The sequence below is a fragment of the Moschus berezovskii genome, chromosome 11 (genome assembly GCF_049115385.1).
Source record: "Moschus berezovskii isolate FMDL1 chromosome 11, NW_MosBer_1.0, whole genome shotgun sequence".
In the NCBI taxonomy this organism is placed as follows: domain Eukaryota; kingdom Metazoa; phylum Chordata; class Mammalia; order Artiodactyla; family Moschidae; genus Moschus; species Moschus berezovskii.
This window is the reverse complement of record NC_142470.1, coordinates 109,042,539-109,062,886: the sequence shown is the minus strand read 5'-3', so window position 1 is coordinate 109,062,886 and position 20,348 is coordinate 109,042,539. Positions and strand designations below refer to the sequence as shown.

At 47.1% G+C, this 20,348-nt stretch overlaps 1 protein-coding gene and 1 pseudogene across 1 annotated transcript in view; both read right to left on the bottom strand.

The window, feature by feature from the left end:
- Positions 1–691: 691 nt before the first annotated feature.
- Positions 692–4,350, bottom strand: LOC148776268 (uncharacterized; annotated as a pseudogene).
- A 3,184-nt stretch (positions 4,351–7,534) lies between these two features.
- Positions 7,535–20,348, bottom strand: part of LOC148776264 (liprin-alpha-1-like) — a 141,669-nt gene continuing 128,855 nt past the window's right edge. The window contains exons 7-9 of the mRNA XM_088841800.1: positions 11,144–11,206; positions 9,413–9,636; positions 7,535–7,719 (exon numbers count right to left, since the gene is read on the bottom strand). Coding sequence (XP_088697926.1) covers positions 7,575–7,719; positions 9,413–9,636; positions 11,144–11,206 — 432 coding nt within the window. The 3' untranslated portion in view covers positions 7,535–7,574. The remainder of the gene's footprint in view (positions 7,720–9,412; positions 9,637–11,143; positions 11,207–20,348) is intronic.

Sequence of the window (20,348 nt, the reverse complement as noted above, 5' to 3'; positions counted from 1 at the left end):
GTGGTGGCTGAGGGCACGTTCCCCAGCTCTGCTTCCTCCCCGTGGGGGCTTTGCTTTCCTGCTCTCTCACAGGCCCCAGGGCGGGGTCCGTCCAGATTCACGGTCTCCTTGATGTCTCAAGCCCAAGTCCTGAGTTGCGTCCCAGTCCTGCGTGGCAGAGGGCTGGGAACACCCAAGATCAAGGGCTGAAAAGATCCCAGGGGACAGCCGGGCCCCAGAGGGTGGCAGGGCAGGGGATTAGCGTGGCCGCCCACAGAGGGCCCCGCAGCAGCACTGGAAGGAGAGCAGTGATGTCTTAGCTCACTCGGGGACGCTGCCCAGTCTAGCACTCAGAGATGTTACCGCCAGCAGCTCTGGAGACGCAGGAAGCCCGGTGAGTGACACTACTCCACTCGGGCCCTGTGGGTGGGCACTGCTGACCATGGCCTCGGTTTCCGTTCCGGTTCTACTGTCCCTCGAGGGCTGACGGGCTCCTCTTCCGAATGGCACGGGTATTTTCTTTATGTGGGTGAGCGCATCCTAGCTTGTTTCCATCAGCACTGCTGTCGCTCATCCTGCGTTTCCCACTTTACAACCTGTGCTTGCTGCTCTTTTGGTTTAACTTAGGAGCAGCCCTTATTTTCTGCATTTCCTAGTTGTCAGCATTCACTGGGGCTTTCCAGGTGGCGCTCGTTAAAGATCCTGCCTGCCAATGCAAGAGATAACGAGAGACGTGGGTTCGATCCCTGGGTCAAGAAGATGCCCTGGAGGAGGGCATGACAACCCACTCCAGTATTCTTGCCTGGAGAATCCCCTGGACAGAGGAGCTACTGGGCTACAGTTCCTGGGCTTGCAGAGTGTCGGACACGACTGAAGCAGTTCAGCACACACTCAGGTTTCAGTTCAGTCGCTCAGTTGTGCCCGACTCTTTGCCGCTCCATGGACGGCAGCACTCCAGGCTTTCCTGTCCTTTTCACTATTTCCTGGAGTTTGCTAAAACTCTCGTCCATTGAATCAGTGATGCCATAGAACCATCTCATTCCTGTTGCATCCACCGGAGAGGTGGCTGGGGTTCGGCAAAGTGCCCGGTCCCACTGCGTGGGTGTGAACCTGCCTCACCACTCCCTAACCGCGGGGCCATGTCTCCTCTGTAAATCGGGAGGTGGCAGCCCCTGCTTGGTGAGGGGCACGTGCAGCATTTGGTACACAGTCAATGCAGCATCCCTCGCAGTGCTGTATTTCTGAATAACAGGGAGAGATGTAATAACCTGCTCCTTTTCCCCTCTTGTCCCTAAACTGTGCTCCAGACCACATCTGCATTACTTACCCCTGTACATCCCACACCCAGCACAAACAAGACACTCAGCAAATATCTGGCTGGAGAGGCAGGAACACACCCTGTCCTCCAGGAGATGGCGCCGAGTGAGGTGGGGGCCTGGTGATGACACTGTGTGCTGAGGAGCCCCCAGGAGGACCTGCGCGGCTGTGGGGTGGGGCGGGGGCCGTGGGCAGAGCCCCTGACGGGCTCCTGGGGGTGGGGACGGTGGCAGGAAGGAGGGGGCTGTTCCTTGTGGGCTGTCCACAGATTGTACCTCACCCCTCACTGATGAGCACTTAGCCGTTTCCAAACACCTGTCACTGTTCTGGAGGAAACAACCATTGCCCAGCTCCTACTCAAGCAATTTCGGAGAATATGTTTCTAGCATTGGAGTATAAACATCTGCTTTATTCATTCCATGCTCCCTTCATCCACCCATCCAGCCAGCCATCTGTTCATCCACTCATTAATCCATCCACCCATCCACTGACGAATTCATCCATCCATCCACCCAACCACTCATTAACTCATCAGATCATCTCAGACCCACCGAGAAGACAGACGCCTCCTCCGCTCCTGCTCCCAGGAGGACCCCCAGCGTGAGTGACAGGTGCCTCGTGGGGATGACGGGGGAGACGCAGAAGGGACATGCCTGCAGGCCCCCTAACTCCGAACGGTGAAGCACCCACCTGGTCCGAATGCCTCCTTGCCGGGGTGTCCAGGCCGGCCCTTTTACTTCTTTTGAAATATGCGGCTGATGGAGTACCTGATGCTTTTGTTTTTTGCTGCTTTGTGCGGCGAGTCCTGGCTGCTGCTGCTGGGGTTGCTCCCGGGGCTGTCCTGGGAGCCTGTCGAGCTTCGGGGAGAGAAAACGACCGTTATCTGGCACCCTTGTGCAAACACACACCCGTCCACAGGACCTACTGATAGAACCGGGCACCCAGCAACACCCGCGCCTCAACCTCGCAGCAGACCGTGGAGTCTCCTTCACCAAGCACACTCCACACGAGCAAAGCAGGCTCCTGGCCACAGACAACCACCCCGGGAAGCTGCGATTCCCTGCCTCTAGCTCTCCCCCAAGGAGGACTTGACCCCAGGCCAGCTGGTGCAGAGGGCGCTCCAACCTTCCCTCAGGGTCGCTGCTCGGCAGGTGACGACACTCCCAGAGAAGGCGAGCTCCCCGGCTCTGGGCAGTAGCCCTGCCTCCCGCACGGTGACTGCCCCTGGCAGTGGCAGGAGAGCGACGGTCACCGTGCAGGGCTGCTGGTCAGGTGACCACACGTGCCCTCCATCGAGTGCTGCCTGGCTCAGGACAGGAGATCAGCAGGTGGTGGTCTGAATGAGGACAGTGTCAGTCACGGGAGTGGACAGAGTCTCCTGAGAGGAGACGCTTGAGGAAAAGGGAGGGACCCTCAAGAGTGAACCCGAGAGGCAAGGGGCCGCCACCAGCAGGAACGCACCCCGGGCCGGGCAGACCTCTAGCAAGAGCAGGAGGAAAGCTCCCACAGGAGTCAATCCATCGAGACAGATGTTTCCTAAAATCACTGAGGTCACTGAGCTCTCCTCCCCCAGCACCTGAAGTCCACCACTAAACCCAGGCACCGAACCCAGTGGGATTCATGTAAAATCATCCTTGCAACTCTTTCAAGACAAGAGGCGCAGGGCTCCTGAAACTGATGCCGAGGCGCACAGGCCCCTTACTTGCAGGCGTCCCTGATGGCCTCGTGGCTGGCTGTGCGCAGCGACCCCGTGTGCAGCTGGTCCAGCCGAAGGGACCGCGGTGGGGCAGGGGTCGAGGTTTTGCCTTCGATGCCTCCTACCTCTTCCCAGATAGCTGGCGGCTGAGGGAATGAGGTAAGTGTAAAATTGGGTAACAAAAGACTGTCGTAAAAGGCAATCTCACAGGCTTTACATTATAACCAGAAACTTATTTGAAAATCTATTAGCTATGCTTTCCCCCAAGTACAAAATAAACCCTTGTTATAGCTTAATGCCATCTTAAAGGACTGTCTTGTTCAAGAGAGGCAGGGCTGTGGGGCAGCGAGAGCACCCGACTGAGTGCAGAGACCCCGGACCAGAGCCTCCCTGCAGCCGGGCTCTGCCCTCCCTGGAACCCAACGACCAGATGGCCCTGCCGGGTAGGAGGGCAGAGCAATGCCAGCACCGTGAACCCTGCATGGCATGAACTGCCCTGATGAAAGGACTGTGCTCATCGCCAGACGCTGCTCAGAAGCACCAGTTTCAAGAGTAAGAAACCTCTCAGCAAAGCCGTCCAGACCTTTCTGTTTGAAGGAGGAAAGCACACCGCTTGTGCCACCACCCAAGAGCATTTGTAGTGATGATGCAGGTTACTGGAACCCATCACGACCAGAGAAACACAGAAAAGGTACCTAACCCCTCCATGCGAACACCACGGGTCTGCCTTGGATTTCTCGGGAACACACAGACTGGGGGCTACACCCTGAAGTGCTTACACACAGTTCGAGTGTAATTCGCTCACTGTGGTTGCCATAAAGCACCCCTAGGTCTCACTAACAGATGATCTTGTATCAACCTAGAGCAGTGGAATAGGGAGGGAGATTTGAGTTAGGTTCAAAAGGGAGGGGACATATGGGTGCCTACGGCTGATCCATGTTGAGGTTTGACAGAGCGGCACACCCCGGCCACCAATCCCAGGGTGACGGCGCTGCCCTGCTGTGCCCAACAGGAGGTCTCCCGGGCCCTGAGCTGCCTGAACCAGAGTGCGGCTGCCCGAGTCCTGCGGGAAGGCCCCAGGAGTCCTCGGTCAGCGGGCTGGGAGCGGGAGAGGGACAAGGAAGGCCAACCCTCGGGGCACTGGATCCCAACAACAGGGGCTCATCCAAGTGACCCGAGGGGAGCGGCACCGAGCTCCCTCCTGATGCTCCCTCCATCAGGGATGCCGTGATGGACACGAGAGCCTCAGGAGGAAAGAGAGCTGGACGGCACCACGGGTACACGTCCAGGCTCTGATCAGACCAGTCCGCACCGCTCTGCTGTGTGTGAGCCTGGGCTCTCTCAGTCTCAGTGTCCATGTCTGCTGAATGGGGATAACAGCAGCCTAGACCTCACCTGGGTGTCTGTGGGATGAGATGACAGACTTGGAAAGCACTTGACACGGTGCCCGGTGCACAGAGTCTCCTGCACACTGCTACCCACCGTCAGTAAATTGGCTTCCCGCAAATCTAACATCTATGTCTTTTAAGAAAATCTAACAGTCGTGACTTTTAAGAAAACACTGAATGTAAATTCCATGGTGGTCAGAGGTTAGGACTTGGCACTTTCACTGCCGGGACACTGGTCTGATCCCTGGTTGCGGAAGTAAGATCCCATAAGCTGTGCAGCATGGCAAAAAAAATAAGTAAAGAAAAATTTAAAAATAACCAATGATACTATGTCTATTATAAATAAGCATGAGATGATTAGAAGGCAAACAAGTGGGAGAAAGCAAACTGTTACAATTGTCCCAACAAATGACCTATTTCCAACCGAACCATCAGCATATTTTAAGTGGTAGGTGAGCTTCGTTACTTCCATTAAAACGTCAATTATTCACCAGTACATAACCACATAGTGTTCATTCATGTTAAACGATAAGGACTGTTTAACACTTCACAGAGAAACAAAGGCATGCTAAAGTACTAAGTAGTTTACCTTTCAACGATGCTTCCTTAAATCACTAGGTTGATAGATGCATGCAAAGAAATGAAAAGAAACCAGATTTATTGTGACTCTGAAGCTAAAAATTCAAGAATCAGTATAGGCAAAGACAGTAAAGCAAAAAAGACTGCAAACATATAAGTGAGATGAAGATTTAGAGAACATGTAACTGGAAACAGAACATATTTTTGACCACAGAAATTAAATAAGCTATTGAAGATTTACTAGAGAAACACTACCAATTATTACTCAGACGATACAATTCCATTACAATATCGTGATTTAATAAAGCACAGCATTCTGTACAATAAAGGGCCTTAACAGTTGTCTATTCTCAGCCAAATTTCTCTATAAATTAGTTTCTCTCAAAAAAAATGTTAAACATTAAATTAGTAATTTAACTGATGAGGAAGTTACCATAATACCTATTTCAACATTGAAGAAATCTGACCACTTATTGGATATTTATGTAAAATCCTTACAAAGAATTTGATTTAAAACTTCTCAAAATAAATTCATTAAAGCAGGTTCCCTGTGAAAATATGTAAGAATGAAAACTAGCATAATAGCAGGTGCAGTCATTAACCATAGAAGATACTTTTTTAAAGTCTAAGAGAGACATTAACTGTGCAAAAGCTGATGACATTGAGAGTCTTAAATACAAGCGCCTACACAGAAAGGATATTGTGTCAAAAGTCCATTAAATCTACACTTAAGAGGGTCATTTCTTTATGTAAGGATCATCTCATTTATGAATTACACACGTTATGTAGTTTAGGATCCATCTACATTATGCTTATAACTGCATGCTGCTGCTGCTGCTGCTGCTAAGTCGCTTCAGTCGTGTCCCCTCTGTGCGACCCCATAGATGGCAGCCCACCAGGCACCCCTGTCCCTGGGATTCTCCAGGCAAGAACACTGGAGTGGGTTGCCATTTCCTTCTCCAATGCATGGAAGTGAAAACGGAAAGTGAAGTCGCTCAGTCGTGTCTGACTCTTCGCGACCCCATGGACTGAAGCCTACCAGGCTCCTCCGTCCATGGGATTTTCCAGGCGAGAGTCCTGGAGTGGGGGTGCCATTGCCTTCTCCTGTAACTGCTTAGTGATACGCTAATTCAAACTTACTGCTATGGGGGAAACACACCATTTAATGAGACACGAAGACAAAGCACAAACCCTACTAAGGGGACTCACGCTGTGGACCACAGCACCGCTATGACCAGAGCAAGTGGGAGGATGGGGGAGGGGAGACGGATGGGCAAACGACAGCTGATTGACAACGACTGATTGACCGTTGCCTGACTGACAACGACTAAGCAGACAGCAGGATGAGACAGGAAATCAAAACCAATGACAAAAGCAGACACACCGTCAGAGAAGTCCAACAGCAAGGAAAACATATACAGAACTGTTCTTTTACAAATACTCGGAAAGAAATCAAGCATGAAACCACAGAGAAATCATCAAAGAATTTTAAATTTCAACTACTTAGTCAATGATGCAAATTATAAAAACAGCGTGTCAAAAGACCACAACATGGACTAGTTACCACTTCACATGCCACTAAAATGATTCACAGTGAATTTAATTATATGCTGACTAACAATATAGCTAACATGAAATGGGTGGTAACGGAAACAGTGATAATGCAAGTGCAGTTACAAAGCAGAGTGTTGTACACGTGATTTCATGGGGTAAAGAGCAATGCACTCACAAAACCCAAGCTAAACATGAAAGCAAGCTGGGACATGTGCTTTAGAGCCACACACTCTGCCACCAAAAGCCCTAGGTAGTTATCCTGTTTTTAGACTCGGAAGAGTGAGGAAGCCCGACTTCTTCCCTGGGGCCCCCGGCTTTTAACCTGGTTTCACACGTAGAGCTGGCCTGAGCGCACGGCCAGGCCCATCAGCAAGCAGACCAGTTGAGATTCTTGGGTTTTGTCCCCACCGCATGCCCTGCACCCTGCAGTCAGGCATCCCCAGTGGAAAATGTGCGGCACGGTTTTCACACGCCATGAGAGCTGCCTATGGTAACTTTCACGAAGCTGTCTGCTCCCTGAGAACAGAAACTTCCCTGCAGCTGCTGTGCCCAGCACAGGCCAGGCCCAATGTTACAGAGGCAGGCTCTGGCTGAGTTCACGATGACGTGCTAAGCCAGTGGTCCAGAACTGAACTGAACTGAATTTGTCACTGTGCCATAAAGACTAGGCAGTTTTAAAAAATCTTAGACCTCTGAGCGTAGCAAATGTACCTGATTTTCTTCTGGGTAAAAAGAGAAAAAACAAACAAACAAAAGAAAACCAGTGTGCTGGGGGAGGGACGCGGCAGGGAGGAGCCAGACACATATCCCAGTCGTGATGCCCAGCTTGTCTACTTCCTGCAGCGGGCTGTGCCACCTCCTTTGGGACTTGGAGCGCCCACTGCTGTGCGAGCAGGAGCTGGCAAGCGAGGAGGCGGGATACAGGTTGAGGGAGCATGTATGGCAAAACCAACCAATATAATATTGTAAAGTAACTAGCCTCCAAAAAGAATAATATAAATAAATAAATAAATACACTGAAAGAAGACATAAACCCATTGACAGGACACATAGACATCCCTTTAATAAAATATAAATTTGACAAGCTGAAAAAATAAATAAATAAATAAAAAATAAATAAAATGACGGAGGTTGCCTAAGCTCCCGCTGCCCACACTGCTCTCAGTCTCCTCGGCCGACTGCTCTGTGTTCTTCTCTTCGGTCAACCTAAAATAGAATAAAACCCGTCACGTGCCTTTGTCAGCAGGGGAGTGTGTCTCGACAACACATTTGGGCTGGCATTCTGTGTCACGATTAGCAAATTCCAGAAACAGTTGCTCAATTAACATCTCAGCAAAAAGGTTCAACTTTTCCTCTTTTTACTAGCACTGAGTCTTACAAAGTGGCCCCTGATCATTCACGTTTGATTGCACTTATTTACTCTAACATTCTGACGGGGCCTGGGTGGCGACTCTCTCCCTGTGAGGAGATACCTGAAGTTGACAACCTCTACCTTTTCCCTGCTCTCAGGGCAGAGATGCACGTCAGTGCCTCAAGTCTTTTCCACTGGGAATCGGGAACTCTGTACAGTCAAAACAGAGATTCACGAACAAGCTGGAGTTTCTAAATACAAGTCCCCAGACCAGATGAAGTGCTGAGTTGATCTTTTTTTTTTTTTTTTTGAGGTTGTATATGGACAAACGCATCACTTGATGAAGTTCTCCCCCAGCTTTGTGTGAGTTTCTGGATTCATGTCAATGTGCCGTATTAACCTAGAATTCATGGTTACTGCTCTTCTCCCCTAGTGTGTCATGGAGGATGTTATACAGCAGTTTAAATACTCGATTACGCAAATAAAATGATTTTCAAATTAAAATATAAGATTCTTACAGGAACTAAACTCTCCAGTTTCACTTCTACTTATACATCTTGAAAGTTTTTCACTGTTGATAAGTTGATGGACAGAATTTACCATTTATACATCAAGTCAACTTGTTGTATAAGGAAAAATCACTTTTACGACAACTTGCTGTAAAAATAAGAATATTAATATATAACCATTCCATATTTCCTGCGGGGATGGGGAAAGACAATCTTCCTGAGCTCATCTGTGCTCAAACACGGCCTACAAAGCAGTCTGTCTATGGCCTCAAAAGTGAGGTGGCACAACCTGCATTTGCTGGTTGTGCCGTCCATCCCCTGCCTTTCCCCCAGTCTCCCCACGCTCAGCTGACAGGGACAGGCACCTCGGCCTCAGCTGATGTGACGAGAACTATCTGAGCAGCAGCTCCGCCAGGTCCTGTGCAGGGTCGCCGGCCTGCAGCCACTCTGAACGTGGACTAGAGACAGGGGAACCGCTGTGCGGGTGTGGCACCAGGCAGGCCTCAGGGCCCCCAGCCACCCGGCTGTACCCAGGCCCAATCTACTGATGAGATGAGTAAAACTCAAACACATGTCCTTGGACCACTGTCTTCCAACATGCCAATCTTCACGCTGTATTAAGTTAAAAGGGAAAATGCAGATCTGAGTGGGAATTTGCTAACCACAAAACTCCAGCTTTTCTGATCCAGGCGGCTTTTCACCAGAACGTGGGAGGCTCTGAGCGACACAGGAGGGCACGCCCTCAGTGCTGGAGGGTGCACGGGCGGCAGGGGACACCGCCTCAGCACCTCACCCACCTTGGGGCTCAGAGCTGAGGGGGGGACACCCCACAATGCCCCCCACAGAGTGCTGACACCACACTGTGGACAGAACGCCCTGGCTGACTGAGCTCTAGAATCAAGGGCAATCTTGGAACTGAAAATTCTTGAGGCAGACCTGAAGTCAGTTTTCTTACTATGGAACACTCAGACTTCTCTAAGGAGAAGACAGTTCCCCAGAGAAACCGAGTTTCCGGGGAGCTGGCATCAGGCTGACCCACCGGATCTCTTCGATGATGGCGTCCAGCTGCCCCTGAAGCATCACAGTCGGAGTCTCAGCATCGTTCTGCCTGCTGGGCGACAGCTGAGTGGCCGAGCTGAAGAGGGTGACCCCGTCGCCCTTGCCATCAGACACGCCCTCGTCACTCTCGAACGCCTGGGCCACGTTGGCCAGCATGCTGGCTTGCTGCACGCGATCCCAGCCCTGTTCCTTCAGGGTCTGCACCTGGGCATGAGAGGACCACGTCTCGTCAGCGACATTCAGGAAAGCTCAAGTCTATCAGGAACTGAACACAATTTTACATGGAAGCCCTGACTGAGGATAAATGGGTCATGCTTAGGAGACACTGCCATCTCTTAAGCGAGCAGTACTAAGAAACGGGCAGGAGGAGAATTCAGTTCCCATATGGCCTGGTGACACTCAGCTCTTAGCGTGGACAGAAGGCAATCGTATGAGGTTATTCACAAGGGAGGGCTGATGGAGTCAGAGACAAAAATCAAACATTAAAAAAATACATCCATGCCCCCATCAGCCAGGCTGAAGGAAAATAAGAAAAAGCAGTCCTTCAGCTCCGCAGCCGCTGGGTCCACCTCAGCTGTCATCACTTGTACTGGTTCACTGAGGAGGGCCACCCTCACAGGTTCCCAGTCCTCCATTTTCCAGGCTGGTCTGAACACCCACAGACAGGAGCGAGCAGGGGCAGCCAGGGGACAGGAGGGCCAGCCCCACCACGGCTTTCCTCTCAGGGCACAGGCCCTCGGCTGTTCTGGGCGGCGGCCCCTCGCACTGCAAGGGCGGCTCTGTCATCAGAGACGCACGGGAGGGTGCCTGCAGGGCCCTGTGCTGCCCTCCCACTCTCACACTTCACACCCTTCTCTCCGCAAATGTCCCCCCTGCCCCACTGTCACCCAGGTCCTGCCTTCTTTTCCCAGACATGACCTCAAAGCAACTGAGGGGCAGCCTCGAGATGCTGGCTTGCCGGCTCCCTGTCCCCAGGGGCCAGTGCCCTCGTCCCCTGTCTTCGTCACGACCCCTCCCCAGGGCAGGGCCACCCCCTTCGCTGGCTCCAGGACCACCTGCCATCATTCCTGCTCCACTCCAGCGAACCAGCTGCCTATGGGTTCACCCCCATCAGCCCGGTCAGCACATCCTCTCCCTTCCTGCGCCTTCAAATCACACAACGGGAACCAGCAGATTCCTCCTCCAGGGCTCCCTGCAGCGCCTGCTGCGAGTCTCTTAAAGTTCCCTGGGAGCAGCCTCTACTGTCCCCCTCCCTGCCTGGTCTCCAGCTCTCTGCAAGCAGGCGGTGTGCCCCGCCCTGCAGGGCAGCTCCCCGGGGGCTCTCAACCCCTGGACTGCCAGCAAAGCCCCAGAAATAAACTTCTAAGAAAGAAACGAAGGGGTGAGGGTGGACCGAGAACAAAGTTCGAGCACGGTGGCTGCTAACACTGGGGCCATCGGGGGATCCGGCTCACTAATGCTTTCTGTAAGGGTTATGGGCACACGTCTACGTCTGTTCCTTTACACACTGCCTGTGGATGCTGTCATGCTTATTGACTAGCATGAAATGCTGCTACTCAATTATTCGTAACCAGTAAAGACATTTACTCTGGGGCCCTCTTGGGAACAGTTTTCCAACTCCTGTCCTGGAGCTTTTCCCCACACACAGATCAAGCCGGGACAGGCCACGCCATATGTGCCTCTTTGTAAAGGGGCCATGGGGCTGGCTCACCTTATCCTCCAGATCAGCCATTCTCTTATTGTGTTCTTCCTTCACGTCGTCTCCCTGCCTTGCCTACAACAGGAAAAACAAAAACTCATGAACTTCAAGAGCAAAGTACGGTTCTTCTTTTAAAAGCACCAGGGAGGGGAGAAGGAACAAGATGGCGGAGGAATAGGACGGCGAGACCACTCTCTCCCCCACAAATTCATCAAAAGAACATTTGAACGCGGAGTAAAGTCCACAAAACAATTTCTGAATGCTGACAGAGGACGTCAGGCACCCAGAAAAGCAGCCCATTGTCTTCGAAAGGAGGTAGGAAAAAACATAAAAGATAAAAAGCGAGACAAAAGAAGTAAGGATGGAGCTCCGTTCCGGGAAGGGAGGCTTTAAAAAGAGAGAAGTTTCCAAACACCAGGAAACACTCTTACTGGAGAATCTGTGGCGAGCCTTGGAAGCTCAGAGGGCCACATAACCCTCTTTTTTTTTTTTTAAGATTTTTTTAAAACCCACAGATTACCCGCCAAACAGTAACTCCCAGCAGAGAAGCAGCGCAGACGCCTGCATATGCCATTAGCAAGCGGCGGCTGGGCAGGGAGGAGCCGGCTGAACTTAGAGAGAGGACTGGGCTTGAATGCCGCAAGAACATTTTGAGAGAACTGGGGAGAGCAAAGCAGACTGTGGGACAGCTTCCCCACGAAAAGGCGGAAAGCTCTAACCTAAGACTCAGCCAGCCCCGCTCACAGAATAAAGGACTGAGCAGAGTGAGCCAGCTGCGGTCGGCCCATCCCCCATCCCCCACCGAGACAGGCAGGGAGCGCAGCCAGAGCTGGAGCGGGCAACCGCGGCCCCAGAAAGGCATCTGATACAAACTGCAGACAGGCTTGTTGCTAGTCAAGACTTCTTGGGCTCGGGCCGGTCGATATCCCCCTGAGAAGGTGCGCCAGTTGTACACCCAGAAAACTGAGTGGCGGGGACTGGGGAGGCGATAAGTCACAGAGACCGCGCTCGCCAAACACCTGGTCCCCTGAGCTGCTCGGACCGGGGAAGGCACAAAACGCAGGCCCAACCAAGTCTGCGCCTTTGTGGAGTACCTGAGAACCTGAACTTGAACCGCTCAGACCTGGGAAGTGCATACAACCCGGCGCCGGCCTCGGACAGTTCCTGGCAGAGCAACCTAGAGCCTGTGCAGTGTAGACTGGGACAGCATACGTGCTGTGAGCGGGGGCAAACCCAGTGTGGCCGAGATGCTGCGAGCACTCCCCACAGACGCCAGAGATATTCATCTGCAGTGTTCCTCCCTTCCCAGTACAGGACTGAACAACTGAGCCTTAAAAAGTGTCCACCCACCCCCTAGTATCAGGGCGGAAATTAGACACTGAAGAGACCAGCAAACAGAAGCTAAAACAGAGGGAACCACCTTGGAAATGACAGATAGAGACGTCTAGAGGCTACTCCAAGAATAAGACCAAAAACCAGAGGCAAGAGGCTTAAGCCCGAATCCTGAGAACACCAGAGAACTCCTGACTCCAGGGAACATTAATCAATAGAAGCTCATCAAACGTCTCTATACCTACACTAAAACCAAGCACCACCCAAGGGTCAACAAGTTCCAGAGCAAGACATACCACGCAAATTCTCCAGTAACACAGGAAACTAGCCCTGAGCTTCAATATACAGGCTGCCCAAAGTCACTCCAAACCCACTGACATCTCATAACTCATTACTGGACACTTCATCGCACTCCAGAGAGAACAAATCCACCTCCACCCACCAAAACACCGACACAAGCTTCCATAACCAGGGAACCTTGACAAGTCACCTGTCCAACCCCACACACAGCGAGGAAACTACATAATAAAGAGAACTCCACAAACGGCCAGAAGAGGGAAAGGCCACCCCAAGCAAAGCATTACAAGCAAGATGAAGAGGCAGAGAAATACCCAGCAAGTAAAGGAACAAGATAAATGCCCACCAACACAAACAAAAGAGTAAGATATAGGGAATCTACCCGATAAAGAATTTCGAATTTTGGTGGTGAAAATGATTCAAAATCTTGAAAGCAAAATGGAGTTACAGATAAATAACCTGGAGAAAAGGATTGAGAAGATGGAAGAAAGGTTTAATAAGGACTTAGAGGAAGTAAAAAAGAATCAATATACAATGAATAATGCAATAGATGAGATCAGAAACACTCTGGAGGGAACAAACAGTAGAATAACAGAGGCAGAAGACAGGATAAGCGAGCTAGAAGATAGAATTGTAGAAATAAATGAAACAGAGAGGAAAAAAGAAAAACAAATTAAAAGAAATGAGAACAATATTAGAGACCTCTGGGACAATGTTAAACGCTCCAACATTCGAATCATAGGAATCCCAGAAGAAGAAGACAAAAAGAAAGACCATGAAAGAATACTTGAGGAGATAATAGTTGAAAACTTCCCTAAAATGAGGAAAGAAATAATCACCCAAGTCGAAGAAACCCAGAGAGTCCCCAACAGGATAAACCCAAGGTGAAATACTCCAAGACACATATTAATCAAATTAACAAAGATCAAACACAAAGAACAAATATTAAAAGCAGCAAGGGAAAAACAGCAAATAACACACAAGGGGATTCCCATAAGGATAACAGCTGATCTTTCAACAGAAACTCTTCAGGCCAGGAGGGAATGGCAAGACATACTTAAAGTGATGAAAGAAAATAACCTACAGCCCAGACTACTGTACCCAGCAAGGATCTCATTCAAATATGAAGGAGAAATCAAAAGCTTTACAGACAAGCAAAAGCTGAGAGAATTCAGCATTACCAAACCAGCTCTCCAACAAATGCTAAAGGATCTTTTCTAGACAGGAAACACAGAAAGGGTGTATAAACTCGAACCCAAAGCAATAAAGAAAATGGCTACGGGATCGTACTTATCAATAATTACCTTAAACGTAAATGGGTTAAATGTCCCAACCAAAAGACAAAGGCTGGCTGAATGGATACAAAAATAAGACCCCCATATATGTTGTCTGCAAGAGACCCACCTCAAAACGAGGGACACATACAGACTGAAAGTGAAGGGCTGGAAAAAGATATGCCATGCAAATAGAGACCAAAAGAAAGCAGGAGTAGCAATATTCATATCAGATAAAATAGACTTTAAAACAAAGGCTGTGAAAAGAGACAAAGAAGGAAACTACATAATGATCAAAGGATCAATCCAAGATGAAGATATAATAATTATAAATATTTATGCACCCAACATAGGAGCACCACAATATGTAAGACAATTACTAACAAGTATGAAAGGGGAAATTAACAATAATGCAATAATAGTGGGAGATTTTAATACCCCACTTACATCTATGGATAGATCAACTAAACAGAAAATTAACAAGGAAACACAAACTTTAAATGATACAATAGACGAGTTAGACCTAATAGATATCTATAGGACATTTCACCCCAAAACAATGAATTTCAACTTTTTCTCAAGTGCACATGGAACCTTTTCCAGGATAGATCACATCCTGGGCCATAAATCTAGCCTTGGTAAATTCAAAAAAGTTGAAATCATTCCATGCATCTTTTCTGACCACAATGCAGTAAGATTAGATCTCAATTACGTGAGAAAAACTATTAAAAATGCCAAAATATGGAGGCTGAACAACACGCTGCTGAATAATGAACAAATCATAGAAGAAATCAAAAGAGAAATCAAAATATGCATAAAAATGAATGAAAATGAAAACACAACAACCCAGAACCTCTGGGACACTGTAAAAGCAGTGCTAAGGGGGAATTTCATAGCAATACAGGCACACATCAAGAAACAAGAAAAAAGTCAACTGATTAACCTAACTCTACATCTAAAGAACTAGAAAAGGAAGAAATGAAGAACCCCAGGGTTAGTAGAAGGAAAGAAATTGTAAAAATTAGGGCAGAGATAAATGCAAAAGAAACAAAAGAGACCATAGCAAAAATCAACAAAGCCAAAAGCTGGTTCCTTGAGAAGGTAAATAAAATTGACAAACCACTAGCCAGACTTATCAAGAAACAAAGGGAGAAGAACCAAATCAATAAAATTAGAAATGAAAATGGTGAGATCACAACTGACAACACAGAAATACAAAGGATTATTAGAGAATACTATCAGCAATTATATGGCAATAAAATGAATAACCTGGAAGAAATGGACAAATTCCTAGAAAAGTACAACTTTCCAAAACTGAACCAGGAAGAAATAGAAAATCTGAACAGACCCATCACAAGCACGGAACTAGAGGCTGTAATCAGGAATCTTCCAGCAAACAAAAGCCCAGGTCCAGGTCCAAATTCTACCAAAAATTTAGAGAAGAGCTAACACCTATTCTACTCAAACTCTTCCAGGAAATTGCTGAGGAAGGGAAACTTCCAAACTCATTCTATGAGGCCACCATCACCCTAATCCCAAAACCTGGTAAAGACCCCACAAAAAAAGAAAACTACAGGCCAATATCACTGATGAATATAGATGCAAAAATCCTTAACAAAATTCTAGCAATCAGAATCCAACAACACATTAAGAAGATCATACATCATGACCAAGTGGGCTTTATCCCAGGAATGCAAGTTTTCTTCAATATCCGCAAATCAATCAACATAATACACCACATTAACAAACTGAAAAATAAAAATCATATGATTATCTCAATAGATGCAGGGAAAGCCTTCGACAAAATTCAACATCCATTTATGATTAAAAAAAAAAAACCCTCCAGAAAGTGGGAATAGAAGGGACATACCTCAACATAATAAAAGCTATATATGACAAACCCACAGCAAACATTATCCTCAATGGTGAAAAACTGAAAGCATTTCCCCTAAAGTCAGGAACAAGACAAGAGTGCCCACTCTCACCACTACTATTCAACATAGTTCTGGAAGTTTTGGCCACAGCAATCAGAGCAAAAAAAGACATAAAAGGAATACAAATTCGAAAAGAAGAAGTAAAACTATCACTGTTCGCTGATGACATGATCCTCTACACAGAAAACCCTAGAGACTCTACCAGAAAACTACTAGAGCTAATCAATGATTACAGTAACGTTGCAAGATATAAAATCAACACACAGAAATCCCTTGCACTCCCATACACTAATAATGAGAAAATAGAAAGAGAAATTAAGGAAACTATTCCATTCACTGTTGCAACGAAAAGAATTAAATACTTAGGAATATATCTACCTAAGGAAACAAAAGACTTGTACATAGAAAACTATAAAACGCTACTGAAAGCAATCAAAGAGGACAGTAATAGATGGAGAAATATACCATGTTCATGGATTGGAAGAATAAATATTGTAAAAATGAGTATACTACCCAAAGTAATTTATACATTCAATGCAATCCCTATCAAGCTACCAACGATATTTTTCACAGAACTAGAACAAATAATCTCACAATTTGTATGGAAATACAAAAAATCTCGAATACCCAAAGCAATCTTGAGGAAGAAAAATGGAACTGGGGGAATTAACCTGCCGGACTTCAGGCTCTACTACAAAGCCACAGTCATCAAGACAGTATGGTACTGGCATAAAGACAGAAATATAGATCAATGGAACAAAATAGAAAGCCCAGAGATAAATCCACGCACCTATGGACACCTCATCTTTGACAAAGGAGGCAAGAATATAAAATGGACAAAAGACAGTCTCTTTAACAAGTGGTGCTGGGAAAACTGGTCGGCCACTTGTAAAACAATGAAACTAGAACACTTCCTAACACCATACACAAAAATAAACTCAAAATGGATTAGAGCGCTAAATGTAAGACCAGAAACTATAAAACTCCTAGAGGAGAACGTAGGCAAAACACTCTCCGACATAAATCACAGCAGGATCCTCCATGACCCACCTCCCAGAATATTGGAAATAAAAGCAAAAATAAACAAATGGGACCTAATTATAATCAAAAGCTTCTGCACAGCAAAGGAAACTATAAGTAAGGTGAAAAGACAGCCTTCAGAATGGGAGAAAATAATAGCAAATGAAGCAACTGATAAAGGATTAATCTCCAAAATATACAAGCAGCTCCTGCAGCTCAATTCCAGAAAAATAAATGACCCAATCAAAAAATGGGCCAAAGAACTAAACAGACATTTCTCCAAAGAAGACATAAAGATGGCTAAAAAACACATGAAAAAATGGTCAACATCCCTCATAATCAGAGAGATGCAAATCAAAACCACAATGAGATACCATTTCACACCAGTCAGAATGGCTGCTATCCAAAAGTCTACATGCAATAAATCTGGAGAGAATGTGGAGAGAAAGGAACCCTCTTACACTTTTGGTGGGAATGCAAACTAGTACAGCCACTATGGAGAACAGTGTGGAGATTCCTCAAAAAACTGGAAGTAGAACTGCCATATGATCCAGCAATCGCACTCCTGGGCATACACACCGAGGAAACCAGAATTGAAAGAGACACATGTACTCCAATGTTCACTGCAGCACTGTTTATAATAGCCAGGACATGGAAGCAACCTAGATGTCCATCTGCAGACGAAAGGATAAGAAAGCTTTGGTACATATACACAATGGAGTATTATTCAGCCATTAAAAAGAATACATTTGAATCAGTTCTAATGAGGTGGATGAAACTGGAGCCTATTATACAGAGTGAAGTAAGCCAGAAAGAAAAACACCAATACAGTATATTAACGCATATATATGGAATTTAGAAAGATGCAAATGATAACCCTGTATATGAGACAGCAAAAGAGATACAGATGTATAGAAGAGTCTTTGGGACTCTATGGGAGAGGGTGAGGGTGGGATGATTTGGGAGAATGGCATTGAAACACGTATGCTGTTATATGTGAAACGAATCATTAGTTCAGGGTCAATGCATGTTATAGGATGCTCGGGGCTGGCATGCGGGGATGACCCAGAGGGAGGATAAAGGGAGGAGGGAGGTGGGAGGGAGGTTCAGGAGGGGGAACTTATGTAAACCCGGGGCGAATTCATGTATGGCAAAACCAACCAATATAATATTGTAAAATAATTTGCCTCCAATAAAAAATAAATTAATTACCAAAAAATAAATAAATAAATAAAAGCACCGGGGAGCCGTGACGTGAGCAGTCTGTGCCCTGGTTCTCGAGGTGGTCCCCTCCCACAGCCACGTCTGGTGGGCTCTTGAGCATCCCCAGAGCAGACGGGCAGGTACAGAGAGAGGCAGGGACTTCACTTGTCAAAGGTCACTCCCAACGCTTCTCTTTGGCTGAGCACCTGAGGGACCTTAGTGTCACCAGCCATTACCTGTTGGAGGAGCTCGGGGAGCAAGCAAATTTACACTCAGAAACAAATAGACTTTAAAGGGGATCAGCTTACACACACGTTGGTAGAGAAAATTCCCAGTACATAAACAGAAGCTTGAGTCTGGTTTAAGGGGGTAAAATGAATTCAAGTTATAAAGCAAAAGGTGAGAAAATTCATTTTGGGAAAAAAGCCAGTGGAGATAGACATTCACATATTTTTCTTTACATGCAACATCACTTAAATTCTTTGTAATGATTGCTGTTGTTCAGTCGTGTCTGACTCTTTGTGACCCCATGGACTGCAGCATGCCAGGCTTCCCTGTCCTTCACTATCTCCCAGAAGTTGCTCAAACTCACATTCATCGGGTCAGTGATGCCATCCAACTGTCTCGTCCTCTGTCGCACCTTCTCCTCCTGCCTTCGATCTTTCCTAGCATCAGGGTCTTTTCCAATCTGTCAGTTCTTTGCATCAGGTGGCCAAAGTACTGAACCTTCAGCCTCAGCATCAGTCCTTCCAATGCATATTCAGGACTGATTTCCTTTAGGATTGATTGATCTCCATGCAGTCCAGGGGACTCTCAAGAGTCTTCTCCAACACCTCAGTTCAGAAGCATCGATTCTTTGGTGCTCAGCTTCTTTACGGTCGAACTCTCACATCCATACATGACTACTGGAAAAACCATAGCTGTAACTAGGTGTTCCTTTGGTGGCAAAGTAATGTCTCTGCTTTTTAATATGCTGTCTAGCTTGGCCATAGCTTTTCTCCCAATGATAATTCATATTCAGTTCAGTTCACTTGCTCAGTCGTGTCTGACTGTGCGACCCCATGAATCACAGCACGCCAGGCTTCCCTGTCCATCACCAACTCCCAGAACTTGTTCAAACTCATGTCCATTGAGTTGGTGATGGCGTCCAATCATCTCATCCTCTGTCACCCACTCTCTTCCTGCCTTCAATCTTTCCCAGCATCAGGGTCTTTTCCAGTATGAAAATTCATATTAAAAAACTAGAAATAATTACCTCAAGCAATTTTTAAATGTAATAACAAAGTTGGCAAGTCTGTGTTTTATAAAATGAGCATCAAGCTAGTGGTTTAAAAAGCTGTTTTAGGACCTACTATATAAAAAAAAAAAATGGAGAGAAGACAAAAGAATGATCTATTTGAGACTGGCCCTGTGTTAAAAATTGCTGAGGCTAATTGCTGGGTCATGGGCATTTATTATACTATATTACAGAAGTGGTATATGATTATACCACTTTTGTGCATGTTTGAAATTTTCCACCTTAAAAAATTAAAAAACAGGTTCAGTTCAGTTCAGTTGCTCAGTCGTGTCCGACTCTCCGCGACCCCATGAGTCACAGCACGCCAGGCCTCCCTGTCCATCACCAACTCCCGGAGTTCACTCAAACTCATGTCCATAGAGTCAGTGATGCCATCCAGCCATCTCATTCTCGGTCGTCCCCTTCTCCTCCCGCCCCCAAACTTTCCCAGCATCAGAGTCTTTTCCAGTGAGTCAACTCGTCGCATGAGGTGGCCAAAGTATTGCAGTTTCAGCTTTAGCATCAGTCCTTCCAATGAACACCCAGGATCGATCTCCCCCAGAATGGACTGGTTGGATCTCCTTGTGGTACAAGGGACTCTCAAGAGTCTTCTCCAGCACCACAGTTCAAAAGTATCAATTCTTCGGCGATCAGCTTTCTTCACAGTCCAACCCTCACATCTATACATGACCACGGGAAAAACCATAGCCTTGACTAGACGGACCTTTGTTGGCAAAGTAATGTCTCTGCTTTTTAATATATTATCAAGGTTGATCATAACTTTCCTTCCAAGGAGTAAGCGTCTTTTAGTTTCATGGCTGCAATCAGCATCTGCAGTGATTTTGGAGCCCAAAAAAACAAAGTCTGACACTGTTTTATTT